This window comes from Rattus norvegicus, chromosome 1 (assembly GCF_021556685.1).
Source record: "Rattus norvegicus strain SHRSP/BbbUtx chromosome 1, alternate assembly SHRSP_T2T, whole genome shotgun sequence".
NCBI classification, from domain to species: domain Eukaryota; kingdom Metazoa; phylum Chordata; class Mammalia; order Rodentia; family Muridae; genus Rattus; species Rattus norvegicus.
The window spans coordinates 272,515,034-272,533,612 of record NC_141534.1 but is presented as its reverse complement, the minus strand read 5'-3'; the positions used below and the strand labels follow the sequence as shown (position 1 = coordinate 272,533,612).

Below are 18,579 nucleotides of genomic sequence, written 5' to 3'. Positions count from 1 at the left end.
GTAAGTTACATAATTTATTTTGAATTTTGGGTACTTAAAGATACATGGATTTACTGTACTTGAACAGTATATTCGAGGCATTGGTCTTTGGGGTTGAAATAGGATCCAGTTTTAAGCACTTCTCTTTGCATGACTTTGAAGTGAAAATAGCCTTTGCTCTGAATTTTTTTTTAATGGAGTGATTAGTGAACCAGTCCCCCCCCCCCCGCCCCATTTCTGTGTGAGGTAAAGGGCTCTTAAACAGTGGAATATTTTGCATTGGATATTAATACTTTTTATTAGAGGCCTAGAGCATGAACTGGAAAACCAGAAAATTAAATATATGTGTACCATTAGGTTTATGTTTGTTGAGCACTGTTAAAAGGTAAATTACTAATAAAGGCTGTCAAAAGATAAGTTTCTAATTTTAGAACCGTATTTCAGCATTGGAAACAGTTGGCCTTTATTTTTGCTCCACCAGTTTTCAGGGTCAGTACTTCTTGATAGGGAGAAAGTTGTTAAAAGAAAAGTTTTGGAAGTCTGCACAGACATCTTCAGTCTTGAACCCACTGACATTTTTCCTTTGAATTTGCAGCATAGTGGAGCTATTGTTTACTGAAGAATCAGTTCAGCAAAGCTGTTGTGTTTAGACGGAATTAACTGGTGTAAGATTGGAGACAGTGATTACAGTCTTGTGATGCAGTGATTTAATGACTTCTTTGATGAAAACATGGCTTTTGAAATAGAACTTTCAAGCCCAAGTTAGATATACTTAATTTAAGAAATCAGGATGCAAACCAACACTAGGATATTATGTCCTAAGTTGAAACAAGTAGCAAGTTTGGAAAGGCAGACCTCCTGTCCTGCCCTTTAGCTTACATGCCTGTCCAGGCTTCACCTTACATACATAGCTTATAGTGGGCCTGAAGGCTCCTGGAGATGGCTGGAGTTTATGAAAAGAGGGTTGGGGGAACTCATCAGAGGGTGTCCCTCTTCCCAAGTAGCTTAAAAAAAAAAAAAAAAAAAAAGCAAAACGCAGTCCTGATGGATGTTTATCTACCTACCCTTTAGAGCACTTTCCATGATAATTTTAAGTTCACATTAATTTCTTTTAAGTATAATGATCTTTTCTCTTTTTTCCCTTTTAAAGCCTGCCAGAAAACTTCATTTAATAGGAATTATTTTTGTTTTGTTTTGAATAAAGTCTTTACCTAAGATTTAGTTTATGTAAGATAAAACACTAGAAATGCAACAAGAAAAAAATAGGTAAATATTCAGTTGAGGGGGGAGAAAGTTTAAGTTGTATATTTAATGATTTTTAAATTTCCTAATATTTAACAAATAGCATGTTCTTTCTTCCGAGGAGTTCTTCATCAGCGTTAAAATGAAAAATCAATAGTAACCAAATAATTTGCCCCAAATTGTCACTTTGAAGTGACTCAGTGTATACCTTTAAAGTGTTTTGACTGTGAGCTTTCAAGCATGTACAGTTTCAAATTTCTTACTGTGCTTTAAAAAGTACTTTTAATATTAATGGTAATATACCACAGACCCCTCGAACGTAAATTCCCAAATTTAAGTAGGCCCAAGTGTAGATCCAAAGATCCTGAGAAAGAAGTAGCCTTTTAAAAATTTCTTGTTTTATTTCCGTCTTTGGCAGCTTTGCAGTTACAATAAACTAGACCATGAACAATACTCTTTAACAGTGTAGTCTGTCTATAAAATCAAGGACAGCTTTTGGAGGGGAGATGCTTTGAAATGCTATCAACAGGGTTTGCGATGTTACTGCATACAAAGAGATTTTCATATGTTATTAAACCCTTACTGTTTTGTGCGGGCGACTAAATGGGAACTGCGTATTTGATGAGGTATCTTTATTGGTAATATTTCTAGATTTTTAATATATTTAATAGCTTCCTTTTCCAGCCCAGCTGCACATGTGGCATAGTAAGAGACAGACTTGAGCCACTAGTGTATTAAAAGAAAGGTATTTAATATTCTGCACATTGCTAGCCCTTGTCAGCATATTCCCAAGTGCCTTTTGGAAAAGTAGAATGAGTGATGAAGGCTACCAGCTGATTGAGATGTCCCACGAAACTGCTGGGTGTGACACTTTGTACTTTCCGACAGTGAAAACGACAAGTGTTTACATCTTGTCTTCCAGTTGTGTCATGAGAGGCGAAAAGTATTGTGCTTAAAACTATTATTTTAACCTATTTTTCTACTCTGAATATATATATGTGTGTGTGTGTGTGTGTGTGTGTGTGTGTGTGTGTGTGTGTGTGTATTATTTTATTATTTCTTTTTAAAGGAGAGGGGGTGGGGAGGCCCCAAGCCAAATCCTTTGAGGAGAAAGAGAACTTTTGCATTTGCCTTCTTTAATAGATGTCTGGGTTGGTTCTGGCATGAGATTTAAGGAAATAACACAGTGTTTAATAATAGAATGGGAAAATCATTGATGCTGTTATGTAATATCCATTGATTTTTTTTTTAACAATCCAAGTAGGTGATGCTCTCTTTGTTTCAATGATCTCAAAAAATTAATAATAGAGAATCTAGAGTTAGATGAGACTTGCACATATATATGTAGGGGTGTGTGTGTGTGTGTGTGTGTGTGTGTGTGTGTACACACGCGCTTTGCACCTGCCTCCTAGCCTCTGGCCTCCTTATTGCCAGGCTTGTCCCATTTCTGACCACACAGTGCCAATTGCTTGGGAATCACTCCCACATGTGTGGTAGTTTGGACATGGACCTGTGCCCACTAAAAATTGAACAGAAGCCATATACGATTTCAGCACAGCACTCCAGAGGTGGAAAAGAGTCGGCATTAATCCAACAACTCCCAAGTGCTGTGTCTTCATTTGTCCCTTTGAAGCCTGGGAAAACAAACACTATTTCAGGATTCTTGAAGTTCTCATTAAGATCGCTTTCAAAACAGAACAGCTAAAGTTACTTGTCAGGCTACCCTATAAATCAATTTGTTTATCAGAGTTCTTTGCAGGATTTTGTTTTGCTTGTTGTTGTTTTGTTTGCTTGTTGTTGGGGAGGGGAGGAAAATTAATATTTTTTACACTTGGATTAAAATACAGTGTTGCTTTATTCTTTAAAGCTTGCAGAGGTGTTTAGAGTTTCCTACTAAAACTAAAATGCTATAAAGCACTCATGTGTGGAACTGAATCTTGTTGATTTATGAAGATGGCTTAGAAATAAAAAAGTGAATTTTTAGTGTAAAGCAATCTGTCCTCAAGGGGCTCTCTTTCTCTGTCTGTCTCTGTCTCTCTGTCTGTCTCTGTCTCTCTGTCTGTCTCTGTGTCTCTTTCTGTGTCTATGTCTCCCCCCTTCACACACACACACACACACACACACACACACACACACACACACACACACACACACGTGCTCTCTGGTTAAATACAGAGTTCTGTACTGTGTGGCAGCCATGTGGCTCACCTTATTAACACATGTGCTTCATAAGTAAGGACGAGTTGGTATTTTCCTGCAGATGTTTTCCATCAGCTCGAGATGTTTTTCTCATTGGCTTCCATCTGCCTTGGGGAAATGGTTTGTCCTTCTCCTTGCCTCAGTTTCTCCATCACCAAAGTAAGATACAATTCATGTGTTCTTATTTCAGATACTGAGTTTTGGCCATCTTCACCCCCTTCCATTTTGGGAACCATTGATATACTTTCCTCAAATTGGCTTTTATCAAGCTGTGATAAAGTCTCTGTCACGTTTTTGTTGTTGCCTGTTGGGTGAGTGTGTACTTTGCACAGAGAGCCTTTGCTCATTTTCCAGGTATCGTGAGACTTTTGAGTATTTCTCAGGTGTCCCCCATCAGAAGTGTCTCTCAGGCCACTGAAATTAGCTCTGTTTTCCAGAAACCCAAAGTCGAACCTGGGCTATGTAGCTTTGCACCATTTGTAGCTGTTCTGAGAGCTCATGTTTGTATTGTTTGATGTTCTCCATTCCACAGTTCATTGCTGTCATTTCATACTCCGAATCCTGTTTGATGTTATCATTGTATAACGTTTCTTAGTTTAGGGTCATAAAATATACATTCTTTCATAAAATATTTTCTTGTAGAAAATGCTTGTTTTGGTATCAGTGTGATATGTCTTCATTGATTGAATCATTTCAGTTTATCAAGGAAACATGCCACCATCATGGAGCTGATATAGATTGGGTATCAGCTTTCTGTCCTTCTGGTATGCCCATTTTTGGCTTAGTGTATAGTAAATCCAGCCATCTTTTAGCTACCCTGTTGGCAAACAACAAGAAAAAGAAGTGATATAAAATCTGGTCAGAGTTGCTCTGCAGCTAACTCTTTTAAATAGTCCTGTATTTAAATAACAGCAGTCTGCCTAATGGGCTCAGATCCCCAAAGGATGTGGCATTGTGGCTGCATGCAGCAGGGCAGGTTGTTTGCCCTGTAGAGTGACCACCTGTGATGCCATGGACTGGAGAATTTCATGTGGATAAAACTACTGTAAGCAACACCCAAACAAGCCCTGCTTCTTATACAGTTCACTTGAAAATTGGCAGCATGATGCAAGAGGTGCCTGAAAGCTGGGGTCTGGTTTTGTCTGTAACGTCCTTTTTATTTCATAGTCAATAGCTTTCTGGCAGGAATTATTTGAGCTTTTTATTCTTTGAAAACTTCACAAGATTTATTGTCTATCACTTCTTACATTTTACTCATTTTACATATTTTATTCAGGAAAAGGGTTAGATTTGTTTTATATAAATGTAAGTAATGCTGCTTATTTAACAAACTATGTACCATCCCCATTAATAAAATTAATAAAATAATAAAATTCTTTTACTACTTATATAAATTATATTTTGGGGTAGGGGCTAAATATTTTATTTAAATGTCATCATTATTTGTCATTTTATGGTACTCAGAAATAATTAGAAGTGATGAATTACTTTCTGGCTCAGTGTCTTTGAATGTTAAGCACGTCCTTAGGCCATTAGTAACACTTGTCCCATATGGAAACATAATTAGCTATTGTTGATAAGAATTTTTGATGATGATTTTTGAATTATGAGGGGAAAGTTTATCTAAAATGCTTTCCATAGTTTTCAAAACTCACACCAGTGTTGTGTGTCACTCTGTAGAAACTAGACCATTTGTTTGCTTGATTTGTTTTCTTTTTAAACAGTGAGTAAAGCTAGAGACCTGTAGCTGCCTGGTTTTCATTCAGTTTCCAGGCAGATGTGTGGTCACGTTACTGGAGGGCCGCTTGGATATAACAATGTTGCTGCTGCCATCCTTTGTTACAACCAACTTCTTTTCTTCTCTTTAAGGTGGTTTAGATTAGAATCAAAACAAGGAAAAAGAATAAAAAACAGGGGTGAGATAAAGGTCAATATTCAATTTATGAGGAACAACATGACAGCAAGCATGTTTGACTTGTCAATGAAGGACAAGACGAGATCACCTTTTGCAAAATTAAAAGATAAGATGAAAGGCAGGAAAAGCGACGGGGTGTTTTCTGATACGTCCTCTGCCATCGTTCCGAGCACTCACATGCCTGATGCCAATCCTGAGTTTTCAAGTGGTGAAATGCAGATGAAATCCAAACCAAAAAAGCCTTTTCTTCTGGGTCCTCAGCGGCTCTCTTCTGCCCATTCGATGTCTGATTTAACTGGGTCCCACTTATCTTCTGAGAAGCTGAAGTCTAGCACTGTAGGCCCAACACATCTTCTCAGTCACCAGATAAATTCCTTTGGAGTTGTTCCAGAAAGTGGTAAGTGGTGCCTCATTTCCTTTCTTCCTCTCTCCTATTTTATATAGTGTAACTTCTAAAGACAGAAAATGAAAAGTAATGTTTCTAAAGCTAGTCATTGATTGTTTAAGTACCTCCCAACTCCTAATTGATACATTGACTGAAGGCAAGCTTGCTTGTATCTGTATTTTTACTGTATGTGGTAGTGAAATGAATCCTAGTCTTCTTTCAAGGCCTGGTCTCTTTTTTTCCTGCTGTCATTTCTCCATTTCAAAAGCTTGCAGCAGGGATTGGTTGGCAAAATGCTTGCCTTGAGAGCATGAGGACCTGAGTTCCATAGATGCCCCAGATGAACATTAGGAAAGCAGGAGTGGAGGAGGTAGAGACAGGTGGGTCCCCCCTGGCTCCCTGGCCAGATAGCCAAAACTACTTGGCAAATTCCATACCACTTAGAGTTTCTGTCTCAAAAGACAAGATGGGTAGTTCCTGAGGAATGCCAGTGTTGCTTGACCTCTGGCCTCCACAAATATCTACATACACAACAAAAAGGAAAAAAAAATCCTGCAGCATATATTCCATTCCATCCAAGTGTTCCCAGAAAAAATGTCCAAGGAAACTAAATTGGATTCTAATGATAGAAAAGTTTTAGACTTTTCAGCATGATCGTGAGAGCAGGTCCTTTGGTTCCATTTTATACTTTTCTCATTTGATAGTTTCTGAGCCAAGGAAGATAGTAATATAATTGTCTAAAAATATACTATTATTAGCACCCTACTTCATAATAGCCCTTACCTAATTTTAAGATTGTTTTGATTATTTTGAGGGTTAATATCTTTAGTTAATTGCTCTCATTCTGAAGCAGCAGAATGTGTCAGATAGTGTAATAGCATATGTCACCTATCACCTACTAATGGGAAAAAATGTTTGTAGGAAGTCTCAAGTCTCCACACAGACGAACACTAAGCTTTGATACTTCTAAATTGAACCAACCTGGCAGCATTGTGGATGAAGGTGAACACTGTTTTGGAAGACAGAGTGACCCATTTACAAATGTGACTGCTTCATTACCCCAAAAATTTGCAACACTGCCAAGGAAGAAGAATCCATTTGAAGAAAGCAGTGAGCCATGGGACAGCAGCACGAATTTATTTTCAAAACCAATTGAAGTCAGGAAAGAAAGTAAGAGAGAGAAAAGGGAGAAGGTGAGCCTCTTTGAAAGAGTGACTGGGAAGAGAGATAGCAGGAGATCTGACAAGCTGAACAATGGGGGATCTGATAGCCCATGTGACTTGAAATCACCTAGTGCTTTTAATGAAAACCGGCAGGACTATTTTGAATATGAGTCAACCAACCCGTTTACAGCAAAATTCAGGGCTTCAACTATAATGCCATCTTCAAGGTAAGGTCACCAAGGAGGAGCATGTGCTATTTGGGGAACCTTGTACTTGAAAGTAATAAGTATTCCTTTTATTTACTTATTTATTTTTACCTTTAAAAAAACAATTCATCATAGATCTAAGCATTGTTGTTTGCATGTGTCCTTGGAATTGAATATTTTACCTTGGAAGGGTGAAGGCTTCTTCCTCTTTACCCTAGTTTGCTCTAACCTACGAGAGCCAGAAACCCGTTGTAGCTCTTGGAGAAAACAGCATGGTGCTTGATGAGACCCAGTGAGAGTGAATAGACTATAGGTATGAATTCAAGCCAGAAATATGTTTCTAGGTGCTTCCCAGGGATTAAATCACGGGCTGCCAGGAGAGCATCAGCAAGCCAGTAGTAGTCAGCGTGGTGTTCTTTAACAAATGCTGAAGTACTAATGTTGTCTTAATAGATGTTAGCTGTCCTTATTAAATGGCTGATCAGGAATAGCTTTTATTCATTGATGTTTTCTGGAATTCAGTGACCTTCAGGGGTACTGTGTGTGCCTTAGCCAGAGCCTGGGTGATAAGTAACTATGGGCACAATCAGCTGGTGAACATTGAGTTTTCTGTATACTGTTGCAGATACTGTTGTATACTGTTCTGTATAATGTCACAGCATTAGAGTCAGAGGTTCTGCAGATGTGAGTGATGGAGGCCTGCATGAGGCACCTCAAGCAAAGATGAAGATGACCTTGAAAGTTTAAGTCATTGTGGAGGAACACAGTAGAGGCTCCGTGTTAGCCATAGAATGGAAGGCTTTATTCCTGTTGTGATGTATAATATACAGATCTTCTGGCTGCGGAGCACTGCGACCTCTCTAGACCTTAGCATCTATATCTTTGAGGCAAATAAAATAATACATAGTTTGTGGGATTTAGTGAGGATAAGTAACACATAAAGCACACAGTACAAAGCCACACCAAATAGGGCACCAATAGATGGTCACTGCTTCAGGCTGAGCACCCCTGACTGGAAACCTGATCCACTTTTATATAGAAGTATAGTGTCACTGTTAATGCGTTCATCATGGACAGAACTCTGAGTTTCAGATTTGGAATATTCCAGATTTGATCTTTTTGCATGGAGAGTCAATGCAGATACTCTAAAGTTCTAAAACCAAACTGAAGCACTTCGGGTCCCACAAGTTCTGGGTAAGGGGCAGGTGACCTCTGTCCCTTTTGATGTATTGTGTATAGTTTTCTTTAAAAGTGGGGCTTTTTGTTCTATCCCAGTACAAATAGAAGATGAAGCACTAACAGCCACTTGGGTCTGCCTTTCTCTTGGGCCTCTCCCTCATGTATGCAAGGCCCACTCTTGAATATACATCTTCTAAGCTATGTTTTAAAAGTTAAAAAAAAAACATATACTGAAAATTTCCAGAGGGAAGTGCTCATTTTCTGTTTGTTTTCCTTATTTTTAAAGAAATATTCCTTTTTTTTAAAAAGGGGATTTGCTGTGGTTTTTGGGGAAAAAAATCGTTCAGTTTTATTTATAGATGTATGCTTCAGAGAAATAATTTTTTATTTTGTGGTATCAATAGTCAACTGAGGCGTTCATGTGTTGATGGCGTTCATGTGTTGATGGCGTTCATGTGTTGATGGTGTTCATGTGTTGATGGCATTCATGTGTTGATGGCGTTCATGTGTTGATGGCGTTCATGTGTTGATGTGCTGTACTAAGCACACAGGTGCTTCGTGCAGTTTCTATTTTACCAACTCTTAAATACAGGCCTAAGAGGAGTGTGCCCTCCCTTCCTGAACATTTTTATTTTTCAGCAGGAAATAACTGAAAACAGTTGTTCAAGGTAACTTAGAGATTGGCTAAACTAGGTAAATTCAGAGTCAGTGGAAAGCAAGGAAAAGTGGGAACTACTTATAAAATAATATAATACAAGTAATATGAAAAAAAAACTGTCCTCAAGCCGGGGGCTGCCATGGGCTGCCGTGGGGCTTTAATAGGGAGGTGGCCTTCATTAGACTTCAGCTTCATTTTGTTCTATTTTAATATTAATACTACTATCAAAATCAGGGTTGTATTATAAATTCTATGATTACAAGTATATACGAATTTTTTTAATTTAAGACTTTTTCTCTATGAGGCTCCAGGTGTAGGGTCAGAAAATGCATTCCTGGAAGTTTCTGTGTTACTAGTCATCTTTCTGGTAAATCAGAACATTTGTAGTTAATGAGTGGCTCCAGTTAAAGTACAAAACAGTAGGATACAAATGGGCTGAATAAAAAGGCTGCAGTTTTAGTGTGGGTGGAATTTGAGAGGATATGGCCAGGATAGTGTCTAGAATTCCTCTCCCAGTGTAATCTTCAGCTGGGTCAAGTAGCATCCAGACCAGGTTTCTGAAGCCACAGATTGTGTACTGCGTTATTTTCCCAGTATGTTAATAAAACCTACTATGAGAGCTCCAGGACTCATGTGACCCATGGTTTTGAGACTACTAAGTCAACTTAAAGCACAATTCATTGCCAAGAAGCTGGTGTGTAAACTGGCATACCTGTGACTGCAGAAGCACAGGAACTATGTCTGTCCTCTAAGTAACGAAGCATGTCACTAGAACTGGAGAAGTTTCTTTATGTTCCTCCATCTTCAGTCACTAAGAAGGTAGTTTTTAGAAGTTGAAGTTTTTAGTGTTTGTATATGTAACATCTCCCCAAGGAAAAGCCACAAAATACACTTTATTTTGCATCTTGGAGTCATTCCTATAGCCTTGTGGGAAACTGATGAGGAAACTAGTCAGACTGCCTGCTTCAGTAGCATGCCAGGCTCCTCTCTGATGCTCACTCTAACAGTTTTCTTTTTTTTTTTTATTCTAAATAACATTTACCTATCCTGACTCTAAGTTACTCTGAGGCCAGAAGCCAATGTCTTTGGGCTGGCCAGAAGAGAAGGAGACTTGAAGCAATCAACTTTTATTGAACCAGAAGACTAAAGCTGCACTCTCAAAAGGAAAAACTTTTACACAAGCAAATATGCATAAAGACAATACATTCATGTATACATTAATACATATACGTTCATTGTCACTTACTTTTTTGGGGGGCAATAATCTGTCTCATCAACTTACATACTTACACACATACCTATATGTATATATGATATATATTGCTTCCCTGAAGCCTTCCCCACTCTGCTAGCGAGTAGTGGCTTCCCAAGCTCAGGGCTTTCTGATACAGTCTGATCTTCTGAAGGACATGCATTGTGCCCAGCAGCTTAGCCACCTTTCCTCCCACTGTCTGGGTGACTGCACTCATCTTCTTACTGTGATCTCCTGTTCGCTTCTTGAGAGACCGTCCACACTGGAAATTTTGAACATAAACATGATAGCAGTGTTCTTCTCATTATGCCTGTCGACTGCTTTCAGCCCAGTGTCAACAGTGGAGATCTTCCTAATACACCAAAGATAGATCCAAGAAGGTTGGAATGCACATTTTTATTTTAAAATCAAAGAGAGTGAGCAAGTGAGTCAATATACACCTGTTAGCCATCACTCAGGGTTAGGGCAGCCTGGGCAACTTTTGAGATCCTATTTTGTAATTGAAAATATTAAATAAATGAGCAAAGATGTTAAGATAAGAGTACTTGTACTTCATTGATAAGAGTACTTGTCTAGTGTGTGCAAGTTTCTAGTGCTAATTTTAAAAGCTGAGTTTTACACTAATATTTAAGATTTTTGCCATAAGCAGTCACTTCTAGTGTCTATATGATAGGTGGGCTAGGTTATCAACTGCCTTAACTCCAGACCTCAGTGGCTTTGTACAGAACCTTATTAGAGATGGGAATGGAGAGAATGTGCTCAGTCTTGTACAGTCTCTGTGGAGCCAGGCCTTTTCCTTCTTTACTGGTGACATTGTTATTTTGAACAGGGAGAGGTGAGGACCATCCGTCATAGTGTGCTGTCATGTGCCAGGGCTGGAATGGTGAGTCTACATATGTCTTGTTGGCCAGAGTTCAGTCAGGTCTCATCCTTACTGCAAACTGTTAAGAAATTGGGTTTAGCTGTGTGCCCAGAGGGAGACTGAGTTGGTTTAGTATGTGTCATTGTGTAAGCGAAAGACACCAGCTGAGTATCTCCTGAGATTCTGGATGCCATGTAGCTCTTGGTCTTCTGGTGTCCCACTGCTCCTGAGCATGTAACTATATTTGGAACTCATGTCCTTTACAGGAAATACCAGATGATATTGTTCATGCTTCAGAATTGTTCTTTTTGCCTTTTGTTGACAAAAGTCAGAGGAAAGTATTGATACATTTTATTATTTATCAACAGGCTCAAATACTAATTTGTGTTATGTCTTCTTTATTGTAAAGCAGTGCTTTTCTGTACTGGCAGAATATCATTTTATAAAAACAGACATGCCTTCAGGGTTAGGATTTTTAAAATAGGTTATTCAGAATAATTGCTTTTAAAAACCAGATTATAAATGACCTAAAGGGTGGAAATGGGCAGGCATACTCACCCAGTGTTGTTCAGATAGAATCTCACTGGGTATTACAGAATGGGCTGGATTTGAACTCCTCCCTCTTCAATACTCCAAGCATTGAGATTATATCTGACCACTTTCATAGCCACCGTTTTCCTGTGTCTTGTGCAGTAGAGAAGGGAACTGTTGTGGCTCAGTATAGAGCTGGTGTGAGCTGCACAGCACATTAGCTTCCTTCTCTGCTCTTGCCCCCATTGCTGCTTCTTCCAGGCTTAGACAAGGAATCGTCCTGATGACATTTCATTGGATTACCACCATTCTCATCTTCATGTGGATGTTTGGTACTAGAATGAATATGTTGAATAGTGTGAGCAATTTATGACCTATAGAGCCAATATTTATTTTTCAGCTTTATCCCCGCTCCATGCTTTCCCCACACCCTTAAACTCAAGATTCTTTTGCCTCAGCATCATCCTTTTCATTGTCAGGTTACAGGTATGCACTACCACACCAGACTTGACGTTTTCCAGAAATAGTGTGCTTAACTTCATACTAGCTGAGTGGAGATCAGCCTGGCTCTTAGAAGGGCAAGAAACCCAAAACAACCAGTTGGAAAGGTAGATGCTCCCAGAACTAAGTGGCTAAGGTGCTCCCATGCAGTCACAGTTATCATTTATTTTGCTGAGTGAGCAGTGGGCTAAAATGCCTTTTGTTCTGTTGAAGAAAGCTCAGGTCCGAAGTGCTTATGAAGTGTGGATCTAAACAGCAACTGTGACTTGAATACTTTGTAAATGCTAAGGTTTGTCCTGTGCTGCCTTTTCTTACTACCCAGCTTTTCTTTTTGCTGAGCCTCCCTACTCATCTTGGGAAGTTCACCTCCTTAGTGAGTTTCTCTGCCATGGGTGCTGTAAACCAGATGCCATCTTCCTTTCCTGGGCTCAGGTGGGAGGAAGTGTCAGAATGCCAAGAACTCATGCTCTCTGTCACAGAGTCCTGGTGTTTCCCTCCTTTGGATTTGTTCTGATGGAGAAGTTGAATTGCCATCAGATGCTTGTGTCTGGTTGGTCAGCATTGGTTCCTATGTTTTGTTTTTAAGCTGTGGATGTTAGAACTCCCTTCACAGGAAGTATGAATCTTTTCATCAGCCTTGAAGAAAATCAGTGTTTTCAAAACTCACTATTAATGACCAGTTGGGTTTAAAACTTACTGATCTAAATTGTATCCCTGCAGTCATACATAGTCAGTTTTTAACAGCTGGAAGTCGGGGGTTACACTGATAAACTCAGATTTGAATGGACCCCACCCAATGAGTAAGCAACACAGCAGGGAAATGAGTTTGGCTAAAACAGACTCTCAGACAACAGGGGATTCTGTGTGTTGGCAGTGTAGGCAGCACCTGAGCTGTAGTGGATGCTGAGAATAAGGATGAGCTGTGACTGGTATTTATGGTATGTGGGTGAATTGTTGGCCAGGATACAGATGAAACCTAGCATCAGTTGTGAAGAGTGACTCAAAAAGCATGCTAAGTCCATTGAATGGGTGGATGGTACTTATCCCCCAGGATGTGCACTTTCTTAAGAAGGTCTGGAAAGTGTCATACCTCCATCCAGTTATGGGAATTCTTTAACCACATGAAGAAAGTAAATGCCTATCTTGCTTAGAAATCGAAACAAACCAGTAAAAGACCTGTCTCTTTTTACATCCTGGGCAGGTGTTCTACCACAGAACTGTGTCCTCAGCCCTCCTCTTCCCTTTCCTTGTGAGACAGAGCAATCGCACTAGATTGCTCAGGGTGGCATTGAGCACACCACCGGCCAGACGGACCTTGAATTTATGAACCTATACCCCAGGATGGCACCTTGAACTTTTAAAAACATCCATAATAAAAACTCTTTCATGTGAAGAGCTAATGAAGTCAGAATGCAAGAATAACTCAAGGCATTTTGTGTTTGTCATGGAAACATGCCTGTCACAGAAAACGTGTTTTCCTTCCTTTCTGCTTTATTGCATCTCTGAGCACTAAGCAGCCTTGCTCAGTTGCTGTACAAAAACTTGATAGTGAGCTTTATATTTTATTCCTGGGATCTTTTATTTTATTAGGTCAGGTGCTTCACATGTATTTGGTCATCAAAGATCCTTCCTAGCCTTTCTAGTCCTGTCTCCCCTACTCTTTCTAGTCCTGTGTCTTCCTAGCCTTCCTGTGATCTTTCTAGCCAATAAGCACAGACCAGATTTTTTTAGGATACTATAGAAATATTATCTAAGATGAAGACATTTATCGCTATTATTTTTCAGTTTCACTTGACAGTATACTTTACCTTTTAGATCAGGTAGCTCTCCATTCCTCCCTCCCTTCTTTCCCCTACCCCTTAACTGGTCATTTCCTGTTTGTGATTGGGTCACATTATTCTTAGGAACTGCCAAAAATTAGTTACCCAGAATGTGTGTCTAATTCACACAGTCTAAGAATCATCATAAACTGTTGCATATAGCATTATCAGGAAGCTATAATATGCCCACAAAAAAGACTATTGATATAAGGTTACATTTTTTTATTTGAAAAAAATAGTGTTCCTAAAGAAAAAATTCTTATTTCTAGTTGTTACATCTTCCTTTACAATGTGTTCTATGGATGTGTGCAACTGTATGTGTGCTTGCGGAGGGAGGGAGGGCAAGAGGGAGGGAGATAAGAGTTCTAAAGCAGTCCTTAGCATTGTAAACCCTACTGTGCATAAGGTCTGTTTTGGTAGTCATATTGCCGTTTGTCATGTATGTCTGAAGATGGCTTGCTGTTAGCCATTGATCCCTGGTAGTCCATCTATTGCTTATGTAGTTGAAACCCTGCAGCCTCATTGATGAGACCCAGAATATAAACTTTTAGAGCCCGTAATCCATTAGTGGCCTGGGATTTGTAGGTTCCCATGTGACGGTGGTTCGGAGGGCGAGGTGTGGGTGTGGTTCGTTCCCACAGCACTGACTAGAGCTTGTGTATGACTCCCCAGGGATGACGTGAAACTCTCTATCCTTCGTCATCCGTAGACTCGTTGACTCCTTATTATGGCCTCATTAATTGGTGCATCTCCCATTGGGTTAATTCGCAGATACCAACCGTGCCATTCTTTGCTGACTCTAATGCAAATTGATATTTATGGTCTTTAGAATTGAAAACAAAAAGCGATCTGTAACGAAGACAGACTTTGCTAAGTTTTTCCTTTTTGTTTATTTTTGTGACTTTTTGTAAGATGAGAGATTAAGATACAAAGAGATTATGTATGAGAGAAAAGGAAGAAAACATACCACAAACCCACAAAAACTACTGTAGGCTAATAAACTGATGTGAAAATTTCTCAATTTACAGCACTTGACAGGTGCTAAAAGAAAAGCATCTTTAATTTTAATGTGTTGTTAGGACCTCTTTAGAGAGACTGTACAAGTTATTAACAAGGTCCTCCGAGACAGGAGACGGGTAATTAACAAGACCTATGGAGATATAGTTTAGGTAATTAACGAGCTCTTAGGCACTGGACACAGGATAACACGTGGTAAGTCTGATAGTTAAAGAGTGCAGGTCGTTACGATATGACCAAATGCAAGATAGAGCCTGTAAGTCCTCTGGAGCTTTCCAACAGGAAAATATTATGATTTTATTTCAATGATCCCAACATGCTAACTTTTATAAATCAATACATAAGCTTCTGGGTTTAAGGCAATATTTGAGAAAATTATTTGTAAACAGGAAGTAGAGGAGCTTGTAGATGTAGGTGGATGATGTTTGCTGATGTCGGTTCTGAGCTGTGTAGTTAGAGTGAAATTCTTCAGAAGGACAGACGATGTATGCCTCAGTTACTTAAACACAATTGGTAGAGCATGCTTTTCACTTGTGGCCTCTTGTCTAAAACTGCCTATTGTGGATCATCTGCTCCTCTGTTGACTTTACAGTGTCAGGCTCTTGGCCACAGAGGAGACTGCATTGGGCACCCTGGCCAGGGTTCGTTATTCAGCTCCTCTGCCTCCTTCACATTTAAGAGTTGCCATTCCCAGTTGCAAACACGTGGTCTGTTTATTTCCTGTGTAACTCTGATGTTTCTGTCTGTAGTTTTGATTCAGAAAACTCAAAGTCAAGCATTTTCTTACAAATGTTGTATTCCGGTAGGTAGTGGCTACAGGACACATAGGCTGAGGGCAGTAGTCAGTGTGGCCCGACACAGAGCCATAAAGGTAAAAGCTCTTGAGCTGTTTCTAACAGACTGTGTGGTTTTTAAGCATGGCCCTAGTAGATGACTTTGTGTCCCGGTGTGAAAAGCTTGAATGTCCCTGCAAAGGTTAAAGTCTAATGAGTCTCTAACACTGCATGACCTGTCTTAGTATGGCTCCTGTAGGCCAAACAAGATGAATATGTTTCTGAATTTCAATCTAGAATCATTATTTTCAACATTTCTGTTCACTATTTTCTATATGGGATGCTTTAGGTGAGAATATGTCCCATCAGTTAAGAAGATACTTGATTACTTAGTTTTTGGTTGATGACATTATTTGGGGGAAGTTCAAGTGGTGAGGCCTTATTGGATTTGAAAGCTTAAAGCCTCACCCGACTCCATTTCACATTCTCTGTTTTGTGCTACTGATTGAGATGTGAGCTCATAGCTTTTCACTGTTTGCTGCTGCTGCTGCTGCTGTGTGACTTGCCTGTCTCCTTGCATAAGTTGAAAGTGCTTGGGCTTCCAGAGCATTTTCAGGTGTGTTGTGATGTGATGTGTCTCTGATTACTTGTATTATAGTAGGATGTCCAAGGTTTTTCTTTTAATTTTGAAATGAATGTGGCAAGGGCCAGGAAAGATGGTCACTAGTTAGGAGTACTGGCTGCTTTTAAAAAGGAATCAGCCAGCTGGGGTATAGCTCCATGGTAGAATATTTGACTGTTCTGTGGGAAGTACTGGGATTCATTCCTTAGCATGACCCTAAAACATTAGAAGGCTGAGTATTTGGCCTATGCCTAGCCTGAGACAGGAGCTAATCCACACCGTAGTCTGGAGCTGACCTGTGGGAGGGAAATGGGGAAGGTGACTGAGGCTGCGGATGAACAGTTAGTTACAGCCAGGATAACCAGTTAGGTAGGCTATGCACATGAGCTGCATTGATGCTCTTTGTGTGATGGTGAGGGTGGGGAGAAGGGAGCTCCTTTGAGAAACACTTCTGTGTATTCTCCAGCCTTTGAGTGAGACAGTGACCAAGGACTGGAAACCTTTTGAATTGCAGCAGTGTATTTATTATGTACTTACAGTAGTTACTACTGTAGCAAAATTTTCTAAATATCCAATGATGACATATAAGATAAATCAAAAAACCATTAGTGTATTCATTTAACCCATTTCTAGAAAAATTATGGTCTGAACATTTGACATAGGTGTCCTTGAACCTACTGTTTAGTGATGGATTATATCAAAATTATATAATTATTAATAAATATCTAAGTGTTTCATATATGTTGAATAATGTTTTAATGTTTTGCATACTTGTTTTACATTTGGAAATCTTTCTGATGAAGGAGCTAATACCATTTAAATAGCCATTGCTTGAACATTCTTGGTCTTCTTAACGTTTACATCATCAGATTTTCTGTATAGTTTCTTGAGCATGTGTAAAGCTTCAGAAAGGCCATGAGTGGAGGTTTCAAGGTATGATTTACACAGTGCCAAGGTCCTAGTTCTCCAACAATGGGATGGGACCTGAAATAAATGACCTGTTACCAAGACAGAATAGTGTATGCTCTATAGAAGCACAGGAAATTTGCCGTACAAAAATAGAAAAGGAGAAATTTAGTATAGTGAAAACTGGGGAAAGGTTTTCTCAAAACAAATGACTCTGTCCTTGAATTTGACCACTGAACATAGACTTTACAAGTTTAGAAATGAGTTCATAAAACCTGTGTTTTAGTAAACAGTAATAAAAGTCATATAGGAAGTGGTTAGAGAGCCACGTATGGGGGTACAAGCCTGACATTCTAGCACTCAAGAAGCTAAGGCACAGAGATATGATGAGTTCAAGGTCAGCCTGCTACCAAATGAGACCTTGTCTCCAAAACAACAAAACAAGTAAAGCAAGTGGGGGAAGGGTTATCTGATAGGCTTCAAAGGAATAATTTCCAAATAGTAGTTTTATACTATTAAATTCTTAGTTGTTTATTAAAACTGAGGGGTCACATCATTTCTTTTCTATCTAGAATGAGGAAGCTTGTAGTCCACGTCTGCCATTCTGTGCCTGGTAGGATTATGGGGAAGGATGTCTGCTACTGTAGGCTTCCAGTGACCAGCTTAATCAGTGCCATGCAGCAGCCCAGCGCCAGGCATAGTGAATACTTTGTTAGGGAGCTTGGTCTAAGAAGAGAGTACCTAGCCAGTCATATATTTTATCAGAGACATACAAATGTGGTTTTCCGTATTGTTCCTTCTTTTTTAATCTTCATAGAAATGAATTGTCTAAATGTATGAAAAGTAAAAATCACACTGAATATGATTTATGTTTTGATTCAGGCTCATACGTGATTGTTCAGTGAAGGGTTCACAATGTACTGTGAATGTAGACTACTTTAAGGGGAATGTGGGATAGGTACAAGTTCAGAATTATGACTCAGGTTTGGGCTTACATCTTTAGTTAAAGCTGTTGGGCCTTACACATTATCCTTTCACTGTAAATGGGTGACCTGACTGTACGAGATTAGCATGACACACAAAGTGCTGAGGACAGTGCTGGACTCACAACCCAGAGATGGCCACTCTCCCTATGATCTCTACTCACAGATCTACAGAACACTTAACAGTCATGCTAACCAGATCAGAGAGAAGTACTCCTCACAGAATATACTCCTTGCTTGAAAGAAATATTAAGAGTTTATTAAAGAAGGCAACTCCAGCTGTCATAATAATGAGGATGAAGGATGTCTATTGAGAATTTGCAACATTCCAGAGTCCCTTTGGAAAGAGCCCCTGCCTCAGAAAACGGCAGCACCAATGTGGCCTG

At 39.4% G+C, this 18,579-nt stretch overlaps 1 protein-coding gene across 2 annotated transcripts in view; it reads left to right on the top strand.

Moving 5' to 3' along the window:
- Rab11fip2 (RAB11 family interacting protein 2) overlaps positions 1-18,579 on the top strand; it is a 37,155-nt gene that overhangs the window by 985 nt on the left and 17,591 nt on the right. For both annotated transcript variants that reach the window (XM_087552386.1, NM_001107447.2), the window contains exons 2-3: positions 5,290-5,732; positions 6,642-7,110. In XM_087552386.1, coding sequence (XP_087408512.1) covers positions 5,290-5,732; positions 6,642-7,110 — 912 coding nt within the window. The remainder of the gene's footprint in view (positions 1-5,289; positions 5,733-6,641; positions 7,111-18,579) is intronic.